Below are 25,098 nucleotides of genomic sequence, written 5' to 3' on the forward strand. Positions count from 1 at the left end.
TTGATACCTATATCGGCGGTGGTCTGAAAAGGTTTACCCCATGAGCGAGGTTATCAACAGTAGAATTTGGCATCGAGACAGACAGCTGAAATCTGAATTCGGGTGTCTCTTCTGAGGAGAAGATTTCGGACCGAATCTTCGTTGTCTAGAAGCGGCAGAATTTGTTTTTGTCCAACGGTGAGCAGCCATGGACCAGAGATGGTGTCAGAATGTTTGTTGGAGACAAGCACTCGTTGGTAGTTGCATTGGTACAGTAATTTTATCGGTACATACTTGTACACTCGTGCCATACTCGTCATAATTGGTGGATATTTCAACTCAATCTGAGTGATTAGTCAGTATATACATCAGCTGTGCTACCTAGAAAGAATCATCAATTGAGCAAGATTTAAACAACTTGTGGGTTCTGACGGTATATAAAACTGATCAGAAGACGATTCTGGGTATAACGGATCTACTTTGGAGAACATTCTTGTAATTTTGGGTCAATTGGAGTCACTAACTACTTTCCTGTTGAATTGTACACTACCTACTGCATCGCTTGTCGTCCAATGTCAGATAGAGATGACTTGGAAGGTGATAGAGACAGCCAATGTGATCTCCTTAGTCGGTTCTATCCATTCCAGCAAAAATCTGCAGAAGAAATACCCCATTGCAAGAGTTGTTCTGAGATTGATATTTCTAATAGAAAACTATCTATACTTGAACTAGACAGTTGCAACTTTGACAGGTTGATTCTGGCATCGAAAAGAGACGTCGGGGGAAGGTACTCGTACTGTACGACTTCTTGTAGCATCCGCTTCTGGTGGAACACATAACTGTCACTGTGTTAACGGTGCTAACTACAGGTCTACTACCTCTCTCCAGTTCCAAGTCAGACTACTCGACACACGTCAGTGCAAATTCAGACCATGACGCCGCAAATTCTGCTGTGAAGGATTAGAATTGGACCCTGGAGTCTTTGTTGACAACAACCCTCCAACTTACTTGGATAAGCTCACCATAAGTTAACTTTTACTTAACGTTCTTAAGTAAATGCTTATAGAGGCGGAGTAGGGGAGCTGTCTACAATTCCCTTCGTGGAGCTGGGACAGACAAGCTGAGTATATGAATGGATTCCTGGTGTTTCAGAGAGAATTTATGTCTTCTCAACTTCTTCTTTTGTCACACAAATCCCCCACAAACTCCCGGCTCCCCTCCACCCGTCTTCTTGTCAGCCGCTTCTCACGATAGACTTCCTCTACAACTCCTTGGAAGCTCGTTGACAGTGACATACAAAGATAGGGTTGTCTGTACACATGCAAACAGTATTAGATAATGCCCGGTCGTAGGTTATGATTTGTTCGGAGGTTTGTATGAAGGGCTTTTCATCGGGGCCTGTTGGGCACGCTCTGGTCAAGCTGTGGGTTGTCCTCGCTTATCAGCACCCTCCCTGCGTCTCCACAAACATGTCCCCTGTACTCGTATTCTCCAGGGTCGCGCACATGTCTTCATTCCGGGCCAATATTGCCTCCACCGTAAAACCCGCCCACCTTTAAGCATGCGGCACCAGGGCTTAGCGAAACGCTGTTTTTCGCAAAGTTGAAGTCCGACAAAGTGTGCAAGAGGGCATGGGATCACACCTGTCAAATCTCGTGTTTTTTAGACTAGTATTGCAGGAGCTAATGACCGCATACAAGCGCGACGAGTATTACTACATCTGGAAGCCGCCCAAACGACATTAAAGAGCTGGAAACCCTGCCGGCAAACGCCCCAGCCGCCTCCATTCCGGACCAGCTCGGTGCGCTGGACCCGAGTATCTACTGGCCGCCCTAACCGCAACTTAAACCGCTTGCATATCTGGGCTATGTTGCTTCGTCAACAGAGTTCATGCTGGGCTTGAAAATGAGAAAAGGGAACGGAGAAGAAGCCCCAGCAGTTGATTTCTGGGGGTTTGCGGGTGTCCGCAATCCACTGGTCTAGTCCCCAGGTCCGTGGCGTCCGCGGATCGTGACAAATGCCCACATTGAACAGATCGACAGGGAGCCCGGTAACACCTCCAGATGGAGAACAAGCAAGACGAATCCAATGCTCAACAAGACTGCCACCTTCTTGTACACCTTGTATACACCTCGCACACCTTGCTCACCTTGTAGTTGTACCCTACTCAACCTATTCTCCGGCCATAGATCTTGTCTGTCCTACTGTAAGCTTATACAGAGTGTGTATGGAAGACTTGGCGCACAAAGTGGCAATAAGGGAATAAGTTCGCGCGACTTGAACGTTGAGAGAAGCAGTTCCAGAGTCGACCATGACCTTTGGTTCTCCCCCCGTTCAATCATCTATGATAAGGCGTTGCTCTCTTTTTGTTCTTTTTTAGTCAGGAACATCTTGTCTCTGCCGTATATCCACGCCAATGAGACGCTGGAAATCCGCCCTAAATACGCCGTAAGCACATGGGACCATTCCACACTCCCTTCGCAACAAAAGCCGCACTACCCCATGTACTTTTAAACCCCTCAGGATTGGGCTTGTAGGTTTGAGGTATAACTGGGCACTTGGCGGAATGGGGTGTGCAAACCGTGATGGGAATAGTCCGATTGCCCTCAGATTTCGGAAATCAAAAGTAAACGTCGACGAGAGCTCCCAAACAAATTTCCAGCGCAATCTCCCGGATCCCCGTCTTTTGGGGACCGACACAAATAACACTCAGTCGCAGCCCAAAGTCAGACTGGGTTTGCGTTTGGCCCGGCGACAGGGTTCACAAAAATGAACGGCAGAAAAATGGCTTTGCAGTTACACAAACAGCTCGGGCAAAAGTAATTAGTGCAACCCAATTACCGACGATTACAGGTACCCCACCTGCCCCATTTGGGTTCCTTATGTAAGTGAGCGAGCAGAGACAAGACTTGGTCGGAGGATTGAGGGGTAGATTTAGATGGGTGACCAGGTCGACGAGGAGGCAGTTTTTTCGGAGAAAAGAGCACACTGTTTGTTTTCGGTGGCCTCTAATTACCCGAAATCCCACCTTTCAGCGCCCAGCCTGTTCTCAGACACGGCTCAGACCGTCCTTGTAGGGCTCCTGTTTTCCATGGTTGCAGGTAACGTTCCATCCGGCGCGCAAAGGCAAATTGAAAGCTATCTAGTGGCTTTTTAGACCGGATCCCGAAGAGATTGGGGCTATAGATCCGATAACTCCATCGTCCGATGCAGGGGAGCTTCGACGGTGCGCTAACCAGACCCCAGGTCGGGTTCTGTCAGCTCAAGAGCAGTTGGACCCGTCCAGATTCCGCGCCCGGATCGAATACGACCCCAACTCACTTTGCGATCGGCAGGGTTTGTGGGCAAAATAAACACATTGGCAACAACCTTGGGCAGTCAGAGCTGTTGGTCCTTGTCTCGAGACTGCGAGCGCGACTACCAGTGCGAGTGCTGTTACCAGTACCAGCACCAGTACTCGTACCAATACCAGTATAATAAGTACAGTGGCCGTGAATTCAGGGACCAGTACCACGGTGGGCCCATCTATCATATCCAATCTCAGTCAATCATGCAAAAGGTGATATTTCTTTCTCCACAAATCGCAAAATCATTGTCTGCGGGTAAGTTTCTGACCTCTGAGTTAATTGAGAGATATGGGAGTAGCTATGATGATGAATATTGGCCCAATTGAAACACAAATTATACCATTTGGTTCCTCTCACCGAGGGGAGTCCAACTGTGTACTTTTTATCGTATTCACTTGGCCGTTACACTCCCAGGGAAACACCTCACCAATCACGTGGATTCAAACATACAAGCTCATCAACTCGCTAAAATACGCTCGGCGAGCTACACCCGCTTTGACTCGCTCTAGGCAGCGAATTAATTACCTCAGCCTTTTGTTTGAGTTTGAAATGCTAGATAGTGGTTCTAAAGAACGTCTAGGTTGGCCAGAGACGGCTTGTGGGGTTCTGTCACGTGTATGTGGGGGGGGGGGGTCGAGGGAATGTAGCCATAGAATGATGACGAGAGGAGGTAGGGAGAAGGGGACAGTTGGAATCAATCCATCACGCGCGATTGGTCAGAATGAACTGGTTGGAGCCACCATGTCACGTGACGATACTCTTCTTAGGTTCCACATGAACAACTTGCTTAGGTTCCACATGTAACATCCATTTTACATGCATAATGGAGTATGTGTAGCAGGCTTGGTTGGCCAAAACACCGCAAACGACACATCACCGGATTCCTCTCGATCTCAGAAACAGTTATATCAACTCAGATCCAATCTAATCCATACACACACTCAGACGCAAGGCAATAACGCCTGCCTTCTCCCTCCATTCCAAACACGTGACCAATCAGCCAGAAATACCCTCCTTATACTCCCAACACCCCAATTAGCCTCCACACCAACTGTCTCACTCACATGTCAAGTATCGCCCATTCAAGCCCAACAGTAGCCATATCTCCAGATCCACAAATCACATTACAATTCCGAAAACAGCAGGTGACTACCCAGCCACCCACGTGACCCCCTAACCACCCACTCCCATCCAGCCACCCACTCCCACGCTCCACCAACATCACGTGACCGAACCCAATCTCGCATGTGCCAAATGGAAATTTATTTTTCAGTTTAAACCCAGCTTAATTATTCGACACGAGTCTAAGTGGATTTGGTTTTCACGTGACAGGGAATATTCCTGTGATCATGTGAGCATATGGAAGGGTTTTTTTAGGCGACTTGTTGTATTTTTTTGGAGAGCAAAAAAAATTCCTTTCAAAAAAATTCGGCCGAAAAAAGTGGCTTGTATGTATGTGTCACGCTTGAAGGGTTGTTATCAGTGGCCAATGAAAACAGGGTTAAGATTTTTCTCCAACTTTTACTTTTTTTTCCCTTTCGGTTAGTTTTGCCAGGGTTAGGGCGGAACTGGGATATTTCCCCCAAAATCCAAAAAATCCGATTTAGTTTTTCGTTTTGAAATAGGGCTAGGGGTGTGATAGCTGAAGGTATAGATGTTGATTTGGGTGGTAAAAAGTGGATATTGAATGGATTTGGGGATATTAATGGAATGAGAAAAACTGGGGCATTGTTTTGGTGGTAGTTTGGGCATTCTGGGTACAGTATGGGGGCAAATAAAATAGGGCTAGGGGTTTCCCTAACGAGAATTAGGGCTAGGGTATTGGTTTGGGAAGTGGAAGGAAAATATACAAAAGTCTGTCTTTTTTTTATGAGAAGTTTCTGTATTTTCTTGTCATTTTTATTTCTGTGGTCATGTGACTTCGTTTTTATTGTGAATGTTCAAAAATTTGTGTATTTTTCGCAATTATTTTTGCATTTGTTTTTGGCAAAAAATCGCTGTTAAAATAAACTCAAGCTCTTTATAACCGAGTGTGAAGATGAGACGGTACAAGTCGTTATCCAAGTATATTTGATTTTGATTTTGATTGTGGTTTTTGTTTGATTTTATTTTATATTTTGAATTTGGTTTTGAATTTGAATTTTTTTTTGTGTTTGATTTTAATTTTTGATTTTGGCGGAGGTTAGAACTAACCTGTACGAGCGAGGTAGATGAGCAACTTTGAGGGCGTGTGGTTTGGAGGGTGGTTGATTTTGGAGATTGGGTTTGTACTGGATATTTCGCGGAGGGCCGAAAATGGTGGATTTGGTGTGAATGTGAGCGTTGAGGTGGTTTCGGGGGGATGGGTGGGTGTGAGGAGGGTGTGAGGGGTCCGAGAGGACTCAAGAGGGTGTGAAAATGTCCGAGTTTGGGGAATTGTCAATTTGTGCTTGTTGATAGTCTGGTCTCTGCGGTTTCCGGTGAGGTTATGAGTTGAACTGGTGAACTGGACAGGGTCACAGTGTTCAACTCAGGGTGAGGTGGGAGATAATCGTACAACTACTATATTGTATATGAAACAAAGATTGGAACCAAAAAACTGGCCAAAGAGATTATTGGCTGGGTCACCACTCGCTCGCAGTCTTCTCGACTTACTCACCATCAATCACCACCCATTCACTACTGAGTACTCACCACTTGCTCACTTTTCATTTCGTCCAGCCGCCCCTGCCAGTTGGTCTAAGCTGCCACCTGACAACAAAGGGTCGCTGGTTTGCTTCTGTCTTCCGAGTTTGTCATTCTTTGCGGGATTTACAAACGGGAAAATCGAGGGGGAATTTTGTGTAGCCGAGCGACGCGAACAAAATGACTGCTGCACCGATTTTGTTGTCATAATCTCAGTTTCTATTTTTTTGCGTCGTCGTCAACTCGTCTGGTGTTTTTTTCTGCCCCGTCTCTTTGGTCCACCTTGTTGCACCACCCATTTTTCCACTCTAACCATTTGTCAGACTCTCCTTGTCTGCACGCATGCATCTTGATGCATCTTTTGGGTGCGTCTAGCGTGCGGGCTTTGTATGTTTGAACTTTGCGGATTTTGCCACTTTTTGAAGTCAGTTTGCGGTTTGAGTTGCACGGTTTTAAGTGCGCAATATTGGGTTCATCGCCGGCCAGACGGGCCTGTAGCAGGTGGAATACTATCTCCACAGCCACAAAATAAGTCGCATTTTGCAGGCCGCGTTGGGCTGACCACTTCTGTGTCATTTTATGCCATACCTTTTGCCCCCAAACCCCCCCACCAGACTCGCCCCTCCGAACACACTTTCATTCCTCCAAAACTCTAACCTTACCCAAACCCTTTATCCACCATACTTAAACCCAGCGTGACCCATAAACTCAAACCCGAGAGCGCGAGTCCACTTCGATTGAACACACCGTACCAGAACACAACCCTCTCGAACCCTTCTCCTCAGACACACAATGTCCATCCAACCCACCTTCAACGGCTACGTGGGCACCATCCACGACGCCCTGCTGCTGTTCCAGGCCACCATCAACGGCCTGCTCATGCCAGTGTCGCGACGACCGCACGACAGAGAGCGAGCCGGCATCATCAAGTCCGGAGCTGTTTTCATCTTCTCCGAGCAAGGCGCTGGCATCAAGCGATGGACCGACGGAATCTCGTGGTCGCCGTCGCGAATTCTCGGCAACTTTCTTGTCTACCGACAGCTGGAAAAGCCGTTTGGACCTGGCGAGAAGAAACGGGCCGCCAAAAAAACCAAGATTGAAGACTCCAGCCCCACCCTGCCGTCGCCCGGAGGAGCCCGAGGCGGCAATGGAGGAGCTGCCGGAGGCGCTGGAGCCCCTGGAGCCCCCGGACAGACCCGTTACAACCCCTACCCCGGACAGAACACAAACGCCGGCGGCTACAACGACTACAACTATGACGGCTCCGGCGCCCCCGCAGGAGGAGCGTCCACAGGCCCCAGCCCCTCGTCGGAGCGATCTCTGGTCGGCTCGCTCGTCGACTCGTACGGCTTCAAGGAGAACGGTCTCATCAAAAAGACCATCTCCATTGTCGTGTCCGGAATCCACCACCACATGGTCTCCTACTACAAGCCCGACGATGTGCTCAACGGCAAGTTCATGACCCCCTCCGAGACGGAGGGCATTCGAGAACTGCCCATCACCGAGGAGCTCATCAAGCGACAAAACTTCCGAATCCCCCCGGACTCTCTCAACACCACCCCCGGCCAGTCTTACTCCCACAACGGAGGCATGTACGCCGGAGGAGCGTCCTGGAGCCGGAGGAGCTGCCGGTGTGGCCGCTTCCAACTCCGGAGCTGGCGCCACCACCGCCTCCAACACCCCTTTTTGCTCCCCCCCAGCCCCAGCAGATGCCCCTACTATGGCCAGGGCTCCTACTACAACCAGCAGTTCCAGCCACAGATGCCCCCTCCCATTGGCCGACCCCAGGGATACCCTTCGCACCCCCAGGGCTCGCAATCGGCCCCTGGACAGTACCCCCAGAGTTACCCCGCCGACTACGACCCTGCCGCCGCCTCTGGTGACCAGCGTGGCTACGTGAGCGGCTACCGACCCTTCACCACCGCTCTTCCCGGTATCTCGGGCTCCAACGCCCCCACTGGTGCCGCAGGAGGAGCCGCCGGAGCCGCCCACGCCTCCGCTGGCGGTGCTGAGCAGCCCCATCACGGCTACTACTACAACCAGGGAGCCCCTGGTCACCCCGAGCAGGGAGCCGCCAATGGTGCCTCCTCCGCACACGCCCAGTCTTCCCAGGGCGGTGCTGGCCAGGGTGCTTCTCCCTCGCTACCTCCTCTCGGTGGTGAGTACAGCAGTGGAGCTCCCTCCAACTACTCGGCCATGGACCCCCGAAAGCTGCCCGAGGGCGGTGCTTCCCAGAGCTCCACTCCCGCGGGCTCCACCCCCACACAGGCGCCTGCTCCTCACGGCCCTCTTGCCGCTGGCCAGAGAGGCTACGGCGGCAACTACAGCAACCCTTCGTGGTAAGTGGTTGAGTAGCGTGTCTCGGAGCGTTTCCTCGCGTTTCTTCGCGTTTCTAGCGTTGCTGAGTCCGTGCTTTGCACATGCTCAAAGAGCGAAAACCACTGCGGTGGAGTAACGAGTGCTGGGTCAATGCCGGCTTTTTTTATTATAGATTGTATTAGTAACGGATGGTGTTTTTGACAACTGAGTGTAGCGTAGATGTAGGCGGTAGAGAGTATTTGTAGAACCAACCGGAGTATTCAGAAGGGGGTTTGTCACGAGTGGTGTAACAAGACACCATGGTCTTGAATGTGAAATGTGCCAGTTTCCAGATGGCGGAATCTCTGGAGTTCAGGGGTTGTTCAGATGTTTTTTTTTTGATGTTATTTTTTGATGTTTTTGGGCGCTTTTGGTCATAAGATGATAGACGGGTAGTATAGAGCGTAGAGCGACGTTGAGTGACGTTGAGTGATGCGGAGTGATATAGACAACTACAGCACATACAATATAACAATGTCCAAGATTGGCGATCCATCTATGGGAGATCTATGACATCCGATACTGATGTTACTATCATCCTGAATTCTCGTCTCTGTTACACAATCTTGAACTTGATACAATCATTGTTCAAGTTGGAATCGAAGTGGCTGCTGGCTAACAATATCTCTTGCTCCAATTCTCCCGTGAAGTTCAAATTTCCCGTAAAGACGCCTTTTTTCGACATTGGAGCACCATTTCCACTTATTGGACTTCCACACCCAAGGTCAGCTCAGTACGAAACTCGTATGCAGCATGTCAAAGTACATGGCAAAAAGCACACCGGTGTCGACAGGACCTGCTACCACCGTCGACACCGCACTCTGATCCAATCTACCTCTTGTATGTCTTGTCTAAGCTCTAAGTCAGACCGCTCCCCACATTGGAAAAAAACTCCAACTTATTTTCGGTTGGAGTTTCGTTGTTGTGATGCAGATGTTAGTTTTGCTACGGGGTTGGTTTTGGCCCGAGTTTTTTGGCGCAATTGAGGGATTGGACGTGTAAAAATGAGTATCTGGATACAAACACGTCTGCTGAATCATTTTATCAACTCAGAATCCGTCATTTTATCCTGTACCTCCGGCAATATGGGTCCCCGTATCACCTTCCAAACCTAAGCTAATCAAACTAAACAGTTATAGTTGGCATACAGTTGGGAATACAGTTGGACTGGCATATAGTTTGAATTTCATAGAGTTGAGTTTCAGGGCAGAGTTCAGACAAGTCGTGGAGAGAGATGAGCTCTGGAGCAGAGGGAGCCAAAGGGAGACTGCAAAGCGACCAGTGTTTTTGTGGCCATCACGTGAGACGAAAAAGACCAACCTCACGTGCCACTTGTGACTGTTTTTTCGTGTTTTGTTGTCATAGTGTTCGTGTTTTGTTCTTGTTTTTGGGAGTAAATAGTTCATGGAGTATTTTTGTCAGAAGGTGTAATGTGTACAATTGCTCCCAAAGTGGGTTTGGATGGTTCGATTGCGCTGAAATTTTGACACGGCAACAATGGGACTGACGGGAATAAGTAAATATCTTTAGATTCCCACAAATACCTCATTTACGTCTTCGAACGAGGCCCCAATATGGCCCTTTCGGTCCCCCGTTGCCTGGATAACCATAATTACACTCTTTTTAATTTGGCTCCAACTCTGAAATTCTTGATGAGCAAAAAGTTTTGGTTTAGAGTACCGGCTGGAGTGAGTTTGCAACGGTGATGAGATGTAGATGTTTCGGAAGAGAGCGTGGGATATTGGTCGCCGGCGTGTGTCGGGTTTGCCAGACGGCCAGCTTGCCCGGCTTTGTGTTTGAAGGCAACCCGCCGCCGGCCCCTTCTCCATTTGGCACAGCCCCGTTTGGCAGCAACCTGTAGGGGCGGCGGAGGTGGGGGGACCCACTTGGTTGATTTGGCCCTTTTTTCTTTTCGCCGCTCGGTTTTTCGTTTCGGCAGTCTTTGCACAAAATGGAGAGCTAGCCGAATGGATGTCGGACAAATACCTGCTGCTAGCGCCGTCAGTTAGTAGCGTGCTAGTCCTGACAAAGACAAGTGTCGTTTTGGTGCGGTGCTAAATACACAAAGACTGACAGGAGAGAGAAAGAGAACGAGAGAGAGAGAGAGAGAGAGAGAGAGAGAGAGAGAGAGAGAGAGAGAGAGAGAGATGAACAGAAGTGATGGGTTGGGTTGTGATGATACGAAGATGGTGCTTGTCCCAACTCCGATGAAGGATGTGTGCAATTGTCGAGACTCGCACTGTGGCGACCTCGACGTTCAGAGAGCTGGTATCCGAGTGGCGTCTGCTGGATCTCGGAATTATAGCGCCTTTCAATAGACGTGATTAGACCGACGCTTCCGTATAAGTCCGGTCTATGGCTGCCAAAACGAACCATGGCGGGAGATTTGGACCAAGACCAGTGCTTTGACAGCAGAATGACAGCCCTCGGACATGCAAGAGCAAGTGAGCGACGACGATATAGAACGATATTGGAGCGGCTAAGGTGACTGCCTCCGTGATACGGTACATTCTGTGGCATTCTGTGGCATTCTGTCGGCGTCCAGTCTGTACGGCGTTTGAGCAATACGTGGTCATCTATGCGTCAAGCACGACGAAGAGGACGTCGTCTGCCGAGATGGGAAGGCTTGAGCGAACTCAGTCAGGAATCAGTTCTGATCAACTCCTTGATCAGCTCCCACAAGCTCCTCGACAGCTTCTCGACCGCGACATCCTCCACCAGACCTTCGATGTCCTCGACCACACCCTCAACATCCGGCACCTGCTGATTTTCATATTCTGGAATTGGCCGTTGTCGTCTACCCAGTCTCGCAGTATGTACAGTACTTGTAGTTCTCAAAGGCTCCACTTCTCGTTTTTTGCGCTTTTCATGGCGCCCTTCCCTTTCGGTCACCCCACCAAAAAACAAGCAACCCGGGTTCGATTCCGGCACCCGCAGTCTGGACCGCAACAATAAAGAAAGAAGAAAGAAAGTAAGAAAGAAAGACAAACAAAAAATAAAAAAACAATAAAAAAACAACAAAAAACAACCACCTGGACTTGCATACACGAGGAGCAAGGAGGGCGTATGACCAGGTAAGTATGATAATGAGCTGGTCTAGACGCGCGTACACTCGTAATCTGAAGACAGTGGAGACTGCGTGAGGGGTTCAAGGAATGGGTTTTACAGCAGTGGCATACACTGATGATGGTCAGAACACGATGAAAGCTGCCAGTGACAGAGCCCTGAAAACTGACAACTATCAATATCAGAGAGCTCATGATCATTACACAAAGCTCATCTTCACACAGATCGCGGTCATCGTTCACCGAAACAAACGACAGTCCTCTCCTCTGACCTCATCTCCTCATGCACCTGTGGGCGGCTGAGATGGTCTGACAGGAGAAGTCCGATATCTTAGATTGCGTTCCAAAGTTTCAAATACGGCTTATCGTGGAGGTTCTTTTGAGGTTGTCAAACTGTTGAAACTGTCAAAACTGGAAGATCTACAGATATCATCAGCTACTGTACGTATGTACGAGTATGTAAGTAGGTGGTGTACATACTATAGCTACCTGTTCTGAGAGACAATCTACTAGCACAATCTGTACGAGTACCATTTAAGTACAATATGTACGGTATATACTGTACCTTCAAGTATTATACTATACCATTCAAGTACATACTCGAATGTACAGTACATACTCGAATGTACAGTACATACTACAGTACTACTGTATATACTATTCAAGTGCGACGTTATATATATACTGTAAATACTCCCCGCTCATCTACGATCACGACATAGAACAGTCTCAGTTTCGTACACAGAGCCTCCTCGGACTTCCATGGCTAGAATTGAGCTGACTTACAGTAGTCTTACCGAGCCTTGCTGAGTCGACTCCTGCTTAGCTGACTCTACGAGTCATGTACAGTATGTAGTCTACTACAATACATACTGCCTCTGAGTTACTCCCTGAGTTGGCTACAACATGTACCATACTACTACTTGTAGTACCGTACTCGTGCCGTACCGTATCCATCAACGGTAATTTGATGTAACTATCCTCAGTACAACCTGTGCCACCCGAAACACTTGCTGCGGCTCTCATGAGCTGTTTATGCGGTTGGACGAGGAGGTTTGGGTCTCCCACGTGGATTTCTAGTTGCCAGACTAAAGTTGTTTGTTGAAAGACCCGGTTTGTAGTGAAATATACCGTCAGCCCTGTCATTCAAACAAGGCTTCCGTGCCCCACGAGTCGCTCTCCACCACCACTTGTCGCTTGGCTCCAAGACTTTCAGCCTTTCATTTCAGACTTTCATTTCAGACTTGTGGCACCTAGAGTTGCAGTATCTTCGGCCAATGCCCAGGAGATTGGACTGACATTTATCAGATCTGCAGTAAAAGTAGGAGATGTCACAATTTCGGGTTCTTACGCAACTAAATAGCTCACGAGACATGATTATATGCCCACTCGACCAAGTATTTCCAGCACGGCTCTGTTGGTGTCACGTGAAATCACTCCACCAAAAATGCTCGTCTATGCAGCGTCATGTCCTCCCCAAGGTTAAATTCCGCTGAGCTCTTTTCGCTGCAGACTATATTAACAGAGAGTCGATCTCAACTTGTCCCACCAACTTTGTCAACACACAATCACAAAATGGCCCACGAATACAAGTACGACGTTGCCATGTCCTGTTCCGGTGAGTAGGATTGGAGGTGGTGGAGTTGGTAGTGGTGGAGTTGGTAGTAGTGGAGTTGGTAGTGGTGGAGTTGGTAGTGGTGGAAGTTAGCAGTTGATGACGACGACGATGACGAAGAAGCTCTCAAAAGATGGAGATGGGTCATGGTATGAAGTTCGGTGATAATGTCCATGTCATAATGCTGTTATCAGTCCTGTTTTTGCTCAATGAGTGTTAAGACAGATCAGGAATCATGATGCTCGACCACCGAATCAACCGAAAACTTCGGGATCAATGCTGTTCATGTCCATGAATCTATTCCCTGTGGATTTGATTACGTGGTTGCACTTCATCACGGCTCATGACCACGCCCTTAATGCTGTTTTCAAAAAAGTTCTGGTACTGGTGATTGATCTTACTGGTCTGACGCCACTATGACCTGCCAGTCTACTACTTGTACTCAGTCAACCCATTCTTGGCTAACTCAGGATGCTCCAACGCTGTGAACCGAGTCCTTCAGAAGAAGGAGGGTGTCACCTCTGTCGACATCGACCTTGAGAAGCAGTCTGTGCTCGTCAAGACAGACGACGCCGTCTCCTACGACGACGTTCTCGCCACCATCGCCAAGACCGGCAAGAAGGTCAACGGTGGTCAGGTCATTGCCTAAATGTAACTTATTTAATGAGATGTATGAGATGAAATGAGGTCGTCCGCATGTAATACACAGGAGCAAGCAAATGGACTGAATAGGTCTCCAGTATGAATACGAATACTACACCAATGCTTAAAAATACATATGAATACATACACACCGTCTGAGATTCAGTTGTCAGACGTCTATATATTCCCGCGACTCTTCATCTGTCCTTTTTGCTTGTCCGAGCCGGAAGATACACTTGATTCGGAAGCCTCCACTCTGCCCAGAAGCGTACTGCTTCGTTCAGAATCGATCCTTATCAGCTCCATGGCTACCTTGCAACTTTTCTCCCATCTCAACCAGCTTCAACACCAGCTTTGAATCTCCGTAGACCTCAAAAAAATCCTTGACATCGGCGTCAAACGTGCCGGCCTCAATGCTCCGTCTTACTCCAGCCAGGAACCGATTGTAAATCTCGAGGTTATGCTGTTCGAGAATCACGTGACCCAACATCTCGTGCGCGTCCAACAGATGGTACAAGTATGCTCGGTGATGTGGTGCACTGAGGGCCTGGTTGGAGTCGGCCAGAGGAGAAAAGTCGTTCTTGAACTTGGGGTCCCACAGATTGTGTCCAAACACAGCACCCGGAGTGGCAGGAAAGGTGAAATCAAGAGCGACTCCAGCGTCCGAAAAGGTCTCGACAGAATATCCGCTCAGCAGATCAAAGCCCTGCTGGATGAGCAGAAGCATCTGCTGGGGAGTGTCACACTGTCCAGAGTGGTAGAGAGGCATCGTCTTGCCCATTCCGAGGTTCTTGAGCTCGTCCAAAACAGGCTTGGGGCCCGTCAGATGCTCAGTCTTGACATCCAGAGGGTTTCCATTACCGTCAGTGGGTCCCTGAGCGGCAGCCTTACGAGCTGCACTTTCGGCAGCAGCGGCATCTGTGGGTTTTCGGGTGGAGTCGAATCGACTGAGATCAATGGTCTGATCGGGGTACTCAGAGTGCTCGGCTCGAGTGTGGAATACCAGACCGTTGATCTTATCCTGGTTCTCTACCACTGTCTTAAGATACTCCTTCTGGTGCAAAACGGGAAGAGTAGGCAGAATCGAGGCGTAAATAGGGACCTTGACGTCGGCCACGCACTTTTCCAGCCACCGCTGAGACCGCATCACCATCTTCTTGACCTTATTGGATCCAGGACAGGCTCCCGAGGGACTGAGACCAGATGCATCGGCCGGAGCTACAAACACTTCAGGAGCAACAGCGTTGGCCATGAGAGGAAACTGGTCAATATCAATGTCAACCACACCAACAGACGAGTACATGGACAGCATGTTTCGGCCATTGGGCTTGTTGGGAAGCACGTTGGAAGGTCGTCGGGTTTGCAGGAAGATGTTGACTTCCTCAGGGAGTGAAAAACGGGTTCGGGAGGGCTCATCTCCGACATCTTTCAGAAGCAACGGGGCCTGGGGACGCTCCACAAAGTCTTCAAGTCCCACCGCCACGGCTCCAGGCACATGCTTGTCCACATTGACATTGTCGGGGGTCAGGTTGGGCACACAACCCCGGCTAGAAGTGGTGATGAAAGCTGGAGTAGCAATAGAATTGCCGTTGGAAAGGTTGAGCGTAGCTGTTCGTGCGGCGGAGCCACTAGCGACTGTTTTGGCAACCTCAAACGTCATTTTGGCGATGTTCATGTGGAGTAGTGAAAATTTATTTTTTCAAAAACACGATGACTGGGGTGCAAGTTTCAAGATGGGCGATATTGGTACGAAACGAAAGGTACGAGTGAGGGGAGAATGGATATGAGCTCCGATTTGGATTTAGAAAAATATTCAGGAAGTTGTTGGGGTTTGAAGGAGTAGCAGAATTAGGGTTTATTTTGTAAAGTGGCCAGATTCTGACAGAAAAGGTGTTGAAATGGAACCACAGATTCCAATACCACAATGAGAGCATCTGATTTTTATTATAGAGGCTATTACCTCTTGATATCTGCCTCCTCGTCTAGGAGATAAGATTCGGGTTGTACATGCAGAGTACATGGGGAAGCTTAAAAAAATATTTCTATGCAGAAAGGTTCAAGGTCCAATCTATCTCTACCACACACTACAACATACACAGCAAGCAAAAATGCCTTCTGGAGTGCGAAGACGAAAGATGAACCGGTCATCTATCACCAAGGTGACCCGGAAAGACAAGGACAACCACAAGCGGATCGTCGTGACGGGATCCGACATTATTCGACAGCGGTGGGACAAGAATCTGTCCATGGCTCAGAACTACAAAAAGCTCGGTCTTGCCACCAAGACCGGCTCCCGAAAGATCCGGGGTCTGGAGGAGGATTTGAGAGAGAAGTCTCTGCGGCTCACAATTCAGCAAGGCAAGAATCCACATGACCAGGAGCTGCGGGACCTGATGGAGCAGCAGGAGCAGGAGGAGCTGGAGAAGAGCAACCTGGTGGTCAACGAGCGAAAGATCCCCAAGCTGGGTGCTGGCGAGGCGTTTATTGTGCGAGACGACAAGGGAGAGGTCGTGGAGGTCATCTACGGCAAGGATCACCAGACTGGCAGTGATGAGGAGGACGAGGAGGAATGGACGGGGTTTGAAGACAAGCCTGAGGAGGAGGAGACCGAGACCATCAAGATTTTGCAGGAGCGAGCAAAGCGGGCTGCATCTAACCCCCACGTTCAGTCCGACCGAGAGCAGTCGTGGATCGAGCAGCTCATCAACAAGCATGGAGACGATATCGACGGCATGTTCTGGGACAAGGAGCTCAACATCTACCAGCAGAGCCGGGGCGATCTCAAGCGACGAATCAAAAAGTGGAAACAGGGCAACAAGCGAAATCAGTAAAGTTGTAAATACGGTACAGTGCTAGTAACAAAATTTATAGATGGTTAACATATTGAGATGATTTGGGATGAAGGGTTAAGTCGAGTAGGAATGGGGGTTATTAGAGGCTCCAAGGTCGCTACAGAGGGTAGTACAGGTAGATGGTAACAAACTTGTCTTATCTACACATGCTCTTATCATATCTATACCGACTTGTAACTTCATACAGTATGTATAGATGTTCTGTACCGTGAAGTCTGGCCGACATTATATGTACAGTAGGAACTGGTATGGTGGCATTTGTTATTGACAGACTAAGAAATAGACAAACTGATGTAGTAAGCCATACGATAAAATCGTTTAAATGTTTCATTTTTAGCCATCCAAGCTCTCCGTTCCCTTTTGTCTACAACATCTACCACCCGAACAGCCTGTGGGTGGAAATGGCTTGTTAGAAAGATGCTGGGCTCGTGTTTGGTTGAAATTTTCAGCCGCTCCTGTTCATCCCTTTGATCGTGATACGCCGGTAGACCTCAAGATCGTTATATGTCGGTGCTTTTATCCACCTGACGCCAGTAGCTGGCCAACAGGGAATGAGAGTACGAGTCTGTACTATAGCTGCAACATCATGCCGTCCTTCATTTACATCTCCAGATATCAAACGATAAGTTATCAGATTTACGCGTCTGCTCTATCCACTTCAAAATTGTCGAACCTGGTACAGTACGCTGGGGTGCTTATGGACTTGATCTCAAGATCCTCCAGCTGGACGAAGTCCAATTCCCTCCTGACAGACGTCTCATACTAACAATGGCACAGACAGTCTAAGCTGACATTGCCGTTTAGCCCCTTCGTTCGATTCAAGTGTAGACTCGCACTGATGGTACTTGGATCTCACTCGGAGAAGATAGGCTGTGATCTCGGCAGACATATCTGTAGAAGCGTCAATATTCGATTATCTGAACATTACACACAAGCTTGGTTCTAGGCAAGCTGCTTTCCAAGGGGAATGTAATCATCCGTGTGAAATATATGTTCTCGAACCGATTTGCAGACTAGAAGGCGTTCTCCTGAAGGCGTTCTCGAACTCTTGAATCAGAGCAAGACAGCAACATCCAACCTTTTTGACACCGTCTTCTATCTCACCAATTATCTTCTACCCTCTCTCTCTAGACTTTCCTCAGTCACGCCTTCATCCTCTTGCTTGATCTCTTCTGTTGTAGCATCGTAGTAGATGATACACGTACAGAGATACTAAGACGCGTAGAAAACGCGAATCGCGTGAATCGTGCCAACCAAACCTGAAACGGGAATATGGAAGCAGTCATTAAACATGGATAAAAAGTCAACTAGTTATGCCATTGGTGTGTACTACAAGTATTTCTACACATGTACATACACTACCTGGCGTCATAACAGTGTACGCTGTACCTATACATTCCTCTAATCCAAATCCCATCTATTACTAGCTATACTATATATGTAGAGTGTTAGTGTCCAGCTCACTGTTCTGGTGGAATACATGATCCAACCAGTCAGCCCAACTTCAGTTGCGGTTCAGCCCACATCTTAGTTGACCTCACAGAAAGCTCTATACAGAGTCAAGTCCTCCTTCCCACTGCTCTTGACCTCGACCTTCTCGTTGGGGCCAATGAAGAAGACGTAGCCCTCCTCAAGCTTCTTGGACTCGCCAGCCACGGTGATCTCGCCTGCACCCTGCGAAATTATCACCACAGAGGGACCCTCGATTCCGTCCACAGTTTGGGTCTCTCCTGAGGGCACAACGCTCTCCAGCACGGAAAACTCGTTGATCGGGGGGTCAAACAGCTTAGCCGTAGCGCCATGGGCCCGGGGAAACGACTGAGCCACCATCTTCTGCTCGGACACGGGGGCAGTGGAGTAGGTGAGCATGTCCACGAGGTTGTCCACGTCCTTGAATTTGGGGGTGAAGCCTGCTCGAACCACATTATCCGAAGCAGCCATGCACTCAATGATGTCGCCAGAAATGTAGGCGTGAGGGTCCTTGGCCCGCAGGAACATGGCCTCACCCTTGTTGAGACGCACAAAGTTGAGCATCAGGCCGCCGCAGAAGAGGCCAATGTCGTTGGGGAACTGGCCGTTGAGTCGCACCAGCAGGTTGGCGAGATCGGTGCCGCCAATGGGAGCGCCACCTGCGAACTTGGGGCCCTCAGACTCGGCTCGCTTGACGAGATCAGCGGCCTTGGAGGCCACGAGGTCGTCTGAAGACCGCATCAGACGGCCAAACAGAGCCTGGAGAGCCTTCTTGGGGTCGGCAGATCGCTCGGAAGCAAACTGCTTCGCAGACTCGTCGCCCACAAGCTCCCGGAACTCGGGCACGGTCTCGAGAAAGTGCTCAATCTCAGACAGAGGTCGGAAGCCACAGAAACCCTCAAAGTCGGTAAGAGCAATAGCCATTTCGGGCTTGTGGTTGGCGTCGGGATAGTGGGCGGGGTCGGACGCGTGCAGCTGGGCTCCGAGCTCCTTGTCGGGATGGGCCTGGATACTCAGGGCTTTTCGGATCGACAGCACCTTGAACAGAAACGGCAGCTCGGGGCCAAACTTGTGCTCCACGGCGGGAGTCAGCAGCTTGTCGGGTGACGCAGAAATCAACTGACGCAGAGTCGTGCTGTTTGTGTCGCCCAGCACCTTGGACGGCACCGAAGGATGGGTGCCCATCCACAGCTCCGCGTACGGCGTCTCCTCCGAAATGGTGAGAGAAGGGTCCGACTTGGCGGCAAACCGCGCCACGGCCGAGCTGGATCCGAGCTTGCCCCAGTCGTATGTTTGTGCTCCGCATTGGAGTTGGATAAGCGACATGTTGTGTGTTGTTGTGTGGTGTCTGTGGTGTGGAGAAAAAGGGGAGTTGACGCGTACACTGCACTTTAACTATTCCATACACAGCTAAGTTAGTGCGACGTGTTCATGCAGGCTCATGTGGGCGGACGCCGTGGAAATGGAGACGACGGTGGGTCGAGGAGTGGACGGATTTCTGATCCGAAAGCGACAATGGATTTGTGGGCCTTTTCTGGACATTCTCCAACTTTTAAACCCCGAAAATCTCTCCCCCTAGTCATTCTACAATCCCCCCAATAAACCCCTTGTATTGTTCCTGCCCAAGGTACATGTAAGTTGAACGATACTGTATGTAGGTAGGTTGCATTGACGTTTCAAATGTGGGGCCAAACAGGACTTGGAGGAGTGCAAATCCGAAGATCACGTGTCCCAAACCAGTAATCCATGCCTCTTCCAACACACATCCAGCCACCGGCTCTCCAGACCTCCACAGGCTCACTGGATCGGGCTACATACAGTTTAGGAAGCTCCTGCTCAGCCACGTCCGCCCATCGTCAAGGTTCATCAGGGGGTGACCCGTGGATAGCGAAGGAGAACAGTAGGCGGGTAATGAGCTATGTCAATCGATTCGGAGTAGCTCATAGAGCACAATTATTGTGTTGGTTTTCATTTTCGCCCAATAAATAGCCCACAGAAGACACCCTAGAAACCTCGCTTAACACTTGCTCCATAACTATAAATAGTGATCGACCAGTAACCGGCGCTCGATTAGAAAGTTTCGGAAAAACTCGAAATAGACAGGGCCACATGGGGGGCTGTTTGTAGAGAGGATGAGAGTCCTGTGGTGATTCCTGGTGGTCTGGATATCTGGTGGTCTGATATCTGGTGGTCTGGATATCGGGTGGTTTCTTTGTCTACATGAATCTATAGATACAATGAAGTGTTTGCGATCAAGGGTTGTAGTATTGTACGTACTACTGTGTACAGTACGCCCGGTTTTCAGGTTGGATAGACTGAAGGCACAGTCGCACTGGTTGGGGTTCAGTCGGAACCGTCGTTGCTCGCGGACGGGTACATGTATTCAATTGTCAAAAGACCAATGGTAGGCTCAGGGGTCATCTCGATCTCCATTCTGTAGAACAAGGGACTGTAGCAAAGTGAGATTGGGGAGAGACAAGTGAACAAGTGAAGTCATTCTAGGGATTTTTCCAGAGCGGCATTCCAGATTTAACCAACAAAACAAGTCACAGAAATGATACACCACCCCTCGTTAGCAGTAACGGAGCTACCGTCATCAACAGAGCCATCATCAACAGACAGGTATGTACATACTGTACAAGGGAAAATCGACTTGGACGGTCATGGAGAACATACAGTGGTAGTGTTCGAGTATCAAAGTCAAGTATCAACTAGGTATTGCTGGAGCATCTTCGAATCCAGCTGGAATTGCCGACCTCGCTGATATAGAGATGCCTGAGCATGAGTTAGCAAGAGGTCATAGTGAGCTAACAAGTATAGAGACACGAAGGTATGATTATATCAGAAGATTTTCCGTGAGCTGGAGAATTCGGCTTCGAAAAAAGTTGACTCAATGTGTAAAGAGTCTGGTGTTGGTGACAAAGATTAATGAAATGAAATGAGATTAGTTGTGTTTTGCAAAGATCAATGAAGAGATCAGACGGCCAAATTTGAAACACCAACCTCCCTAACCACTCCTAACCACTGGGAATTGTCTCATATCCATGGGACGCCCAGATCAGACAGAGACCTGTCTTCAGTACATGATCTCTACAGTACATACTCTACATGCACTGTAGGGGTCAATTGATATGGAACTACATCAGGGAACAGTGGATCTCGTTATCTTGTAGTACCAGCATCACACTCAAAAGCCGCAAACTACCTCTCTCACGGAGGCAACAATAACCGACCCCACCTATTGACTAACAGAAAGGAGCACCCACTAGTCCTTCTTAGCGCCGATTAAGAACCCAGGTTGAGTAACAAAAGCGAGCGACTTGATGGTGGCTTCAGATCTAGGCCACTATATTGTTCCCAAAAGGGCAGCTCCAAAGCGACTTTAGCGCGTGTGGGGTGTGCAGCATGACACATGCGAGATGGAGATGTCAGGGACTTATTTTGGTCAGTTTTGCTGCTACAAGATACTTGAGAGTGACACATATTGTTCATCATGCCGAGAGAATTATTAATGTCAACTTCCAATCTTTTCTGGCTCCCCATAACCACCTCAACTGTTCGTTTTAACGGCCAGCAACCAAGTGCATTGGTGAAACCAGTGGGAAGTACATGGGGTACTGTTATGAGACAATCGTAGGCCAGATGTGACGTTAAGTGTCAGTTGAGAGTGTCATAAAGAACGCCAATTGTACGGATATTCCAGGCAAGTAGTTATGGTAAAACACTAGCAGGAGCTAACGGGGGACCCCTGCAAGTTGGGCTAAGTTGGTGAAACCGTTAGTTCGTCATTAGCTAGAAATTTGTTTGTACAGGCTGTTGATTTTCACAGTTAAGTATGTTTGAGTTGCTGATACGAGCGAAATACGAACGAAATACGAGACAGATGGCAACATACTGATTCGTATAGACATGACATATAACCAGGACAACCTGGAAGGTAGAAGAAGGAATCAAACTGGGGTGGTGAAAATCTCCTACCCTCGGTTAGCCACTCAAAACCTCACTTCAGACTAAAATAGTACATGAGCTATTCTGATACTGGGGTATAATTGCCCTGCTATCAATACCAGCCAGGTACTTGTAGGCAGTGATGAAGTCGACTTTTGGAAAACTCAGACTAAAAAAAGAACAATGAATTGGTTGTATCATTGTCGTACTGTACTTTTATTGTAAGTACCCGAGACAGCCTGTTTGATATGCCAGCGAGGAAGAGTTGTTGAACATGAGGTATGACATATGTCACCCTCAAACACCATACATCTCCAGTTTGCAAGATACCGGTAAGAGGAGGGCAATGCTTCTCTCCCTCCAGTCTCCCCCTTTGCCACCACGTTCCCCCCCCCCATTATCACAATAACCCCACCATACCCCTGTTAGTCTAGCTAGTGGTGCTACTAACCTGGAGAGTCCTCAACAAGACATTATAAATGTTCAGAAATCGGTAAACCGGGTATATATAGACGCAGAGACTTTTCCGTTTGCTTCCCATACATCTCTACCATGGTCCGTATCTCCAAACTCGCTACTGTTGCCTGCCTTTCCGTCGTTTCGGCAGCTCCTGCTGCTGAGGACACTCTCAGCCGACTGCATCTTCTGACTTCTCGTCATCTTGCTCAGTTCCCCTCCGAGGATCAGAAGGAGATCACTAAGCGGTTCATTGACGACTTCCACGCCGTTGCCGTCCAGGAGCGAGCCATCTCTGACGTGCTGACTCTCATCGACCTGTTTGGAGATATCACCACCAAGGGTATTAAGTTCTTCACCCAGAGCTTTACAGCCTTCTGGAACGGAGACAAGAAGACCCTCAGCCAGTCCATCACCACCTTCCTTCTCCAGGCCCAGGGCTTCCTCAACGACTTCGTCTCTTGGTTGCAAAGCTACAACGGTCTTGGAGGATTCACCAAGATCTTTGCCGACATTTTCATCAAATCTGGACTCAAGAGCTTTATTACCACCGCCGGTCTGGCCATCTTGCAGCTCACCGACTCCATTTTGAACTCCGACTGGTCTGCTCAGAGCTGGGCTGCTGACCTTAAGAACCTCCAAAACACTCTCAAGAGCGTTAGTCAGCAACTGGCGGCCGGCTTCCCTACTATTGAAAACGTCCGAGATACCATTCTGTACTCCCGAAACGCCATTCGAGGTCTTCTTGGTCTTCCTGAGGTGAAATCCTAGACGAGAAGACGGTGGAGCCCATCTGTTTACTAACTATATTAATAAAGAATTGAAAGAGAAACGAGAGGGATCTATTATAATACACACAGTAGCTGGAAATACTCTCAACAATGTTGATACCAACAAACTGACTGTCTGATTCACTTTTAGTCATTTCCATCAATATCATATCGATCGTGATCGACTCAATAGACCTCACATTTATCTCGACCCTTTGGTATATCAACTGTAGCTACAGCAACTCGCAATCTACTGACTCCCAACACTCAATCATAACTCATCTCTTAGTCGTAGTATACAATGCCAATAGTGCTTGATCATATATGCTATAAGATCAAGCACGATAATCTCCTGTTGTGATCCATGCTGATTCCACTCTAGTCATCTCCAGGGGCCATCGCAGCCTTGACGTCTCCGTGTTCCTTGAGAGCCACATCATCAAGAGGCACATTCTTGGGCATGGGAACGTCCTCCTCGGGCTCAACCATGTCGTAGTTGGCGAGGTTTCCCGGGGCCTCAGCAGCCTGGGGTTTGCCTTCTTGTTGCAGAGCTACGTCATCCAGAGGGACGCCATTGCGCTCCTTGGGGGTCTTGTCCTCACGGATTTCCTTCTTCTCCAGAGCAGCGGCCTGCTCGGTGGTCATTTGCGGGCTCATGATGGGGTTTGGGGGTGTGGAAAATGACACTGAGAGTTTGCAGGCGTGAGATGGTGGAGTGGGGAGGCTATTTAGGTGTTTTTTGAAGATAGTTTAGCGAGTTTTAGAGGTGCGGGGATTTGGAAAAAAGCAATGGATTTGTTGCAGCGAGAGGAATACAGTTGTGGTGTTTATCTTGTCTTTGGAGAAGTTGGACAGTATTTCATCAGGACCTGATGGTGCCTTGATCTGGCCTACCTCAGTAGCAAGCATTGGGTTAGGTGAAGTTAGTTTGAGCAGAGGATGGATATATGAATGTCCAACGGGTTTAAGTGTAATGGAAGAGTACATATTTGGTATCATATTGGTGTGGCTGGTGTCTCGGGTCTAAGAGAGGTATTTTTTCACGTATCACGTCTTGTAATTTTTTAACTATTTCTTTAACTAAACCAACCTTCATACTATACTATATACTCTAACACTAGTCAACATCCCCAGTTCGATCCCCGCGTGTGATGCGTAAAAATGACGTGATAACCTTGGGGATTGTAAGTGAGACAAGGAAATGGGGTGATTCAGAGGGCGTTGGGGGGTGTCTCTGGAGGGCTAAATAATGGCCGTGAAGATCTACAGAAGTTCCAAATCCAGGTAAATGTGTACGTAGAACAATAATATCCAAAAAAATCAGTACATTGTCACACGAAAACAGGCCCTAATCCCCTCTCCATTCTCCCCCTCCCCGCCGTCAAGGTTATGTTTGGAACTTTATGTTGACATCATGTGGACAATCAGGTACAGTGTTGGGTAATGACAGAAATTATTGCGTTAGCTACAGCTGATGCAACTATCAGGAGTGACGTGGTTCTGGTGGGTTATTATTATTGGAAATTAAATGTAGGGGTTGTTTCAATTCAACGGCTTTTCATCGTCGGGCCCGTCCTGGCTTTAACGACACCCTATCAGACGCTGGTACAGCGCTATCAGGGTCAAGTGTGGGAGTGTGGGCGTGTGGGCGATAACAGATACGACCTTGGATTGAAGTTCACTTTTGCTGCAATCTCTTCTCCTCCTCCCTCCTACAGTACGGACATCCCACGGAACAACCTTGTGGGTGGCACCGCTTTGAATGAGAATAAAATAGATAAATTATGGCATGATAAATGAGAGGATGAGGCAATGTGGTTGATGGTTAGTGTCGGAGAGACTCCTTGAGGGGCCAGACAAAGGCGCCGGCAAAGGCAAGGCCGATATAGCTCAGCAGCAGGGTGCTGGACGATTGGGTAGTGTGTGTGGAGT

The 25,098-nt window shown here is 48.6% G+C and overlaps 10 protein-coding genes across 10 annotated transcripts; 6 read left to right on the forward strand and 4 right to left on the reverse strand.

The window, feature by feature from the left end:
* Nucleotides 1–3,614: 3,614 nt before the first annotated feature.
* Nucleotides 3,615–4,130, forward strand: YALI1_B23677g (uncharacterized protein; the record flags this gene model as incomplete). The annotated part of the gene is made up of 1 exon (XM_068282114.1): nt 3,615–4,130. One exon carries the CDS (start codon nt 3,615–3,617, stop codon nt 4,128–4,130), a length of 516 nt encoding a protein of 171 aa, XP_068138215.1.
* Nucleotides 4,131–6,782: 2,652 nt separating this feature from the next.
* Nucleotides 6,783–8,333, forward strand: YALI1_B23708g (uncharacterized protein; the record flags this gene model as incomplete). Its single annotated transcript, XM_501050.4, has 1 exon — nt 6,783–8,333. The coding sequence occupies one exon, from the start codon at nt 6,783–6,785 to the stop codon at nt 8,331–8,333; it is 1,551 nt and encodes a 516-aa protein (XP_501050.3).
* A 524-nt stretch (nt 8,334–8,857) lies between these two features.
* On the forward strand, nt 8,858–9,334 carry YALI1_B23729g (uncharacterized protein; the record flags this gene model as incomplete). Its single annotated transcript, XM_068282115.1, has 1 exon — nt 8,858–9,334. The coding sequence occupies one exon, from the start codon at nt 8,858–8,860 to the stop codon at nt 9,332–9,334; it is 477 nt and encodes a 158-aa protein (XP_068138216.1).
* A 540-nt stretch (nt 9,335–9,874) lies between these two features.
* YALI1_B23744g (uncharacterized protein) lies at nt 9,875–10,868 on the reverse strand (the record flags this gene model as incomplete). Its single annotated transcript, XM_068282116.1, has 2 exons — nt 9,875–10,364; nt 10,411–10,868. 2 exons carry the CDS (start codon nt 10,866–10,868, stop codon nt 9,875–9,877), a joined length of 948 nt encoding a protein of 315 aa, XP_068138217.1.
* Nucleotides 10,869–12,988: 2,120 nt separating this feature from the next.
* On the forward strand, nt 12,989–13,677 carry YALI1_B23771g (uncharacterized protein; the record flags this gene model as incomplete). The annotated part of the gene is made up of 2 exons (XM_068282117.1): nt 12,989–13,031; nt 13,499–13,677. 2 exons carry the CDS (start codon nt 12,989–12,991, stop codon nt 13,675–13,677), a joined length of 222 nt encoding a protein of 73 aa, XP_068138218.1.
* A 273-nt stretch (nt 13,678–13,950) lies between these two features.
* On the reverse strand, nt 13,951–15,345 carry YALI1_B23794g (uncharacterized protein; the record flags this gene model as incomplete). The annotated part of the gene is made up of 1 exon (XM_501051.4): nt 13,951–15,345. One exon carries the CDS (start codon nt 15,343–15,345, stop codon nt 13,951–13,953), a length of 1,395 nt encoding a protein of 464 aa, XP_501051.4.
* A 343-nt stretch (nt 15,346–15,688) lies between these two features.
* On the forward strand, nt 15,689–16,501 carry YALI1_B23798g (uncharacterized protein; the record flags this gene model as incomplete). Its single annotated transcript, XM_501052.4, has 1 exon — nt 15,689–16,501. One exon carries the CDS (start codon nt 15,689–15,691, stop codon nt 16,499–16,501), a length of 813 nt encoding a protein of 270 aa, XP_501052.3.
* A 1,548-nt stretch (nt 16,502–18,049) lies between these two features.
* On the reverse strand, nt 18,050–19,318 carry YALI1_B23834g (uncharacterized protein; the record flags this gene model as incomplete). Its single annotated transcript, XM_501053.3, has 1 exon — nt 18,050–19,318. The coding sequence occupies one exon, from the start codon at nt 19,316–19,318 to the stop codon at nt 18,050–18,052; it is 1,269 nt and encodes a 422-aa protein (XP_501053.1).
* Nucleotides 19,319–22,492: 3,174 nt separating this feature from the next.
* Nucleotides 22,493–23,537, forward strand: YALI1_B23866g (uncharacterized protein; the record flags this gene model as incomplete). The annotated part of the gene is made up of 2 exons (XM_068282118.1): nt 22,493–23,155; nt 23,478–23,537. The coding sequence occupies 2 exons, from the start codon at nt 22,493–22,495 to the stop codon at nt 23,535–23,537; spliced, it is 723 nt and encodes a 240-aa protein (XP_068138219.1).
* Nucleotides 23,538–23,544: 7 nt separating this feature from the next.
* On the reverse strand, nt 23,545–23,823 carry YALI1_B23879g (uncharacterized protein; the record flags this gene model as incomplete). Its single annotated transcript, XM_501055.4, has 1 exon — nt 23,545–23,823. One exon carries the CDS (start codon nt 23,821–23,823, stop codon nt 23,545–23,547), a length of 279 nt encoding a protein of 92 aa, XP_501055.4.
* Nucleotides 23,824–25,098: the final 1,275 nt, after the last annotated feature.

The sequence above is a fragment of the Yarrowia lipolytica genome, chromosome 1B (genome assembly GCF_001761485.1).
Source record: "Yarrowia lipolytica chromosome 1B, complete sequence".
Lineage (NCBI taxonomy): Eukaryota > Fungi > Ascomycota > Dipodascomycetes > Dipodascales > Yarrowia > Yarrowia lipolytica.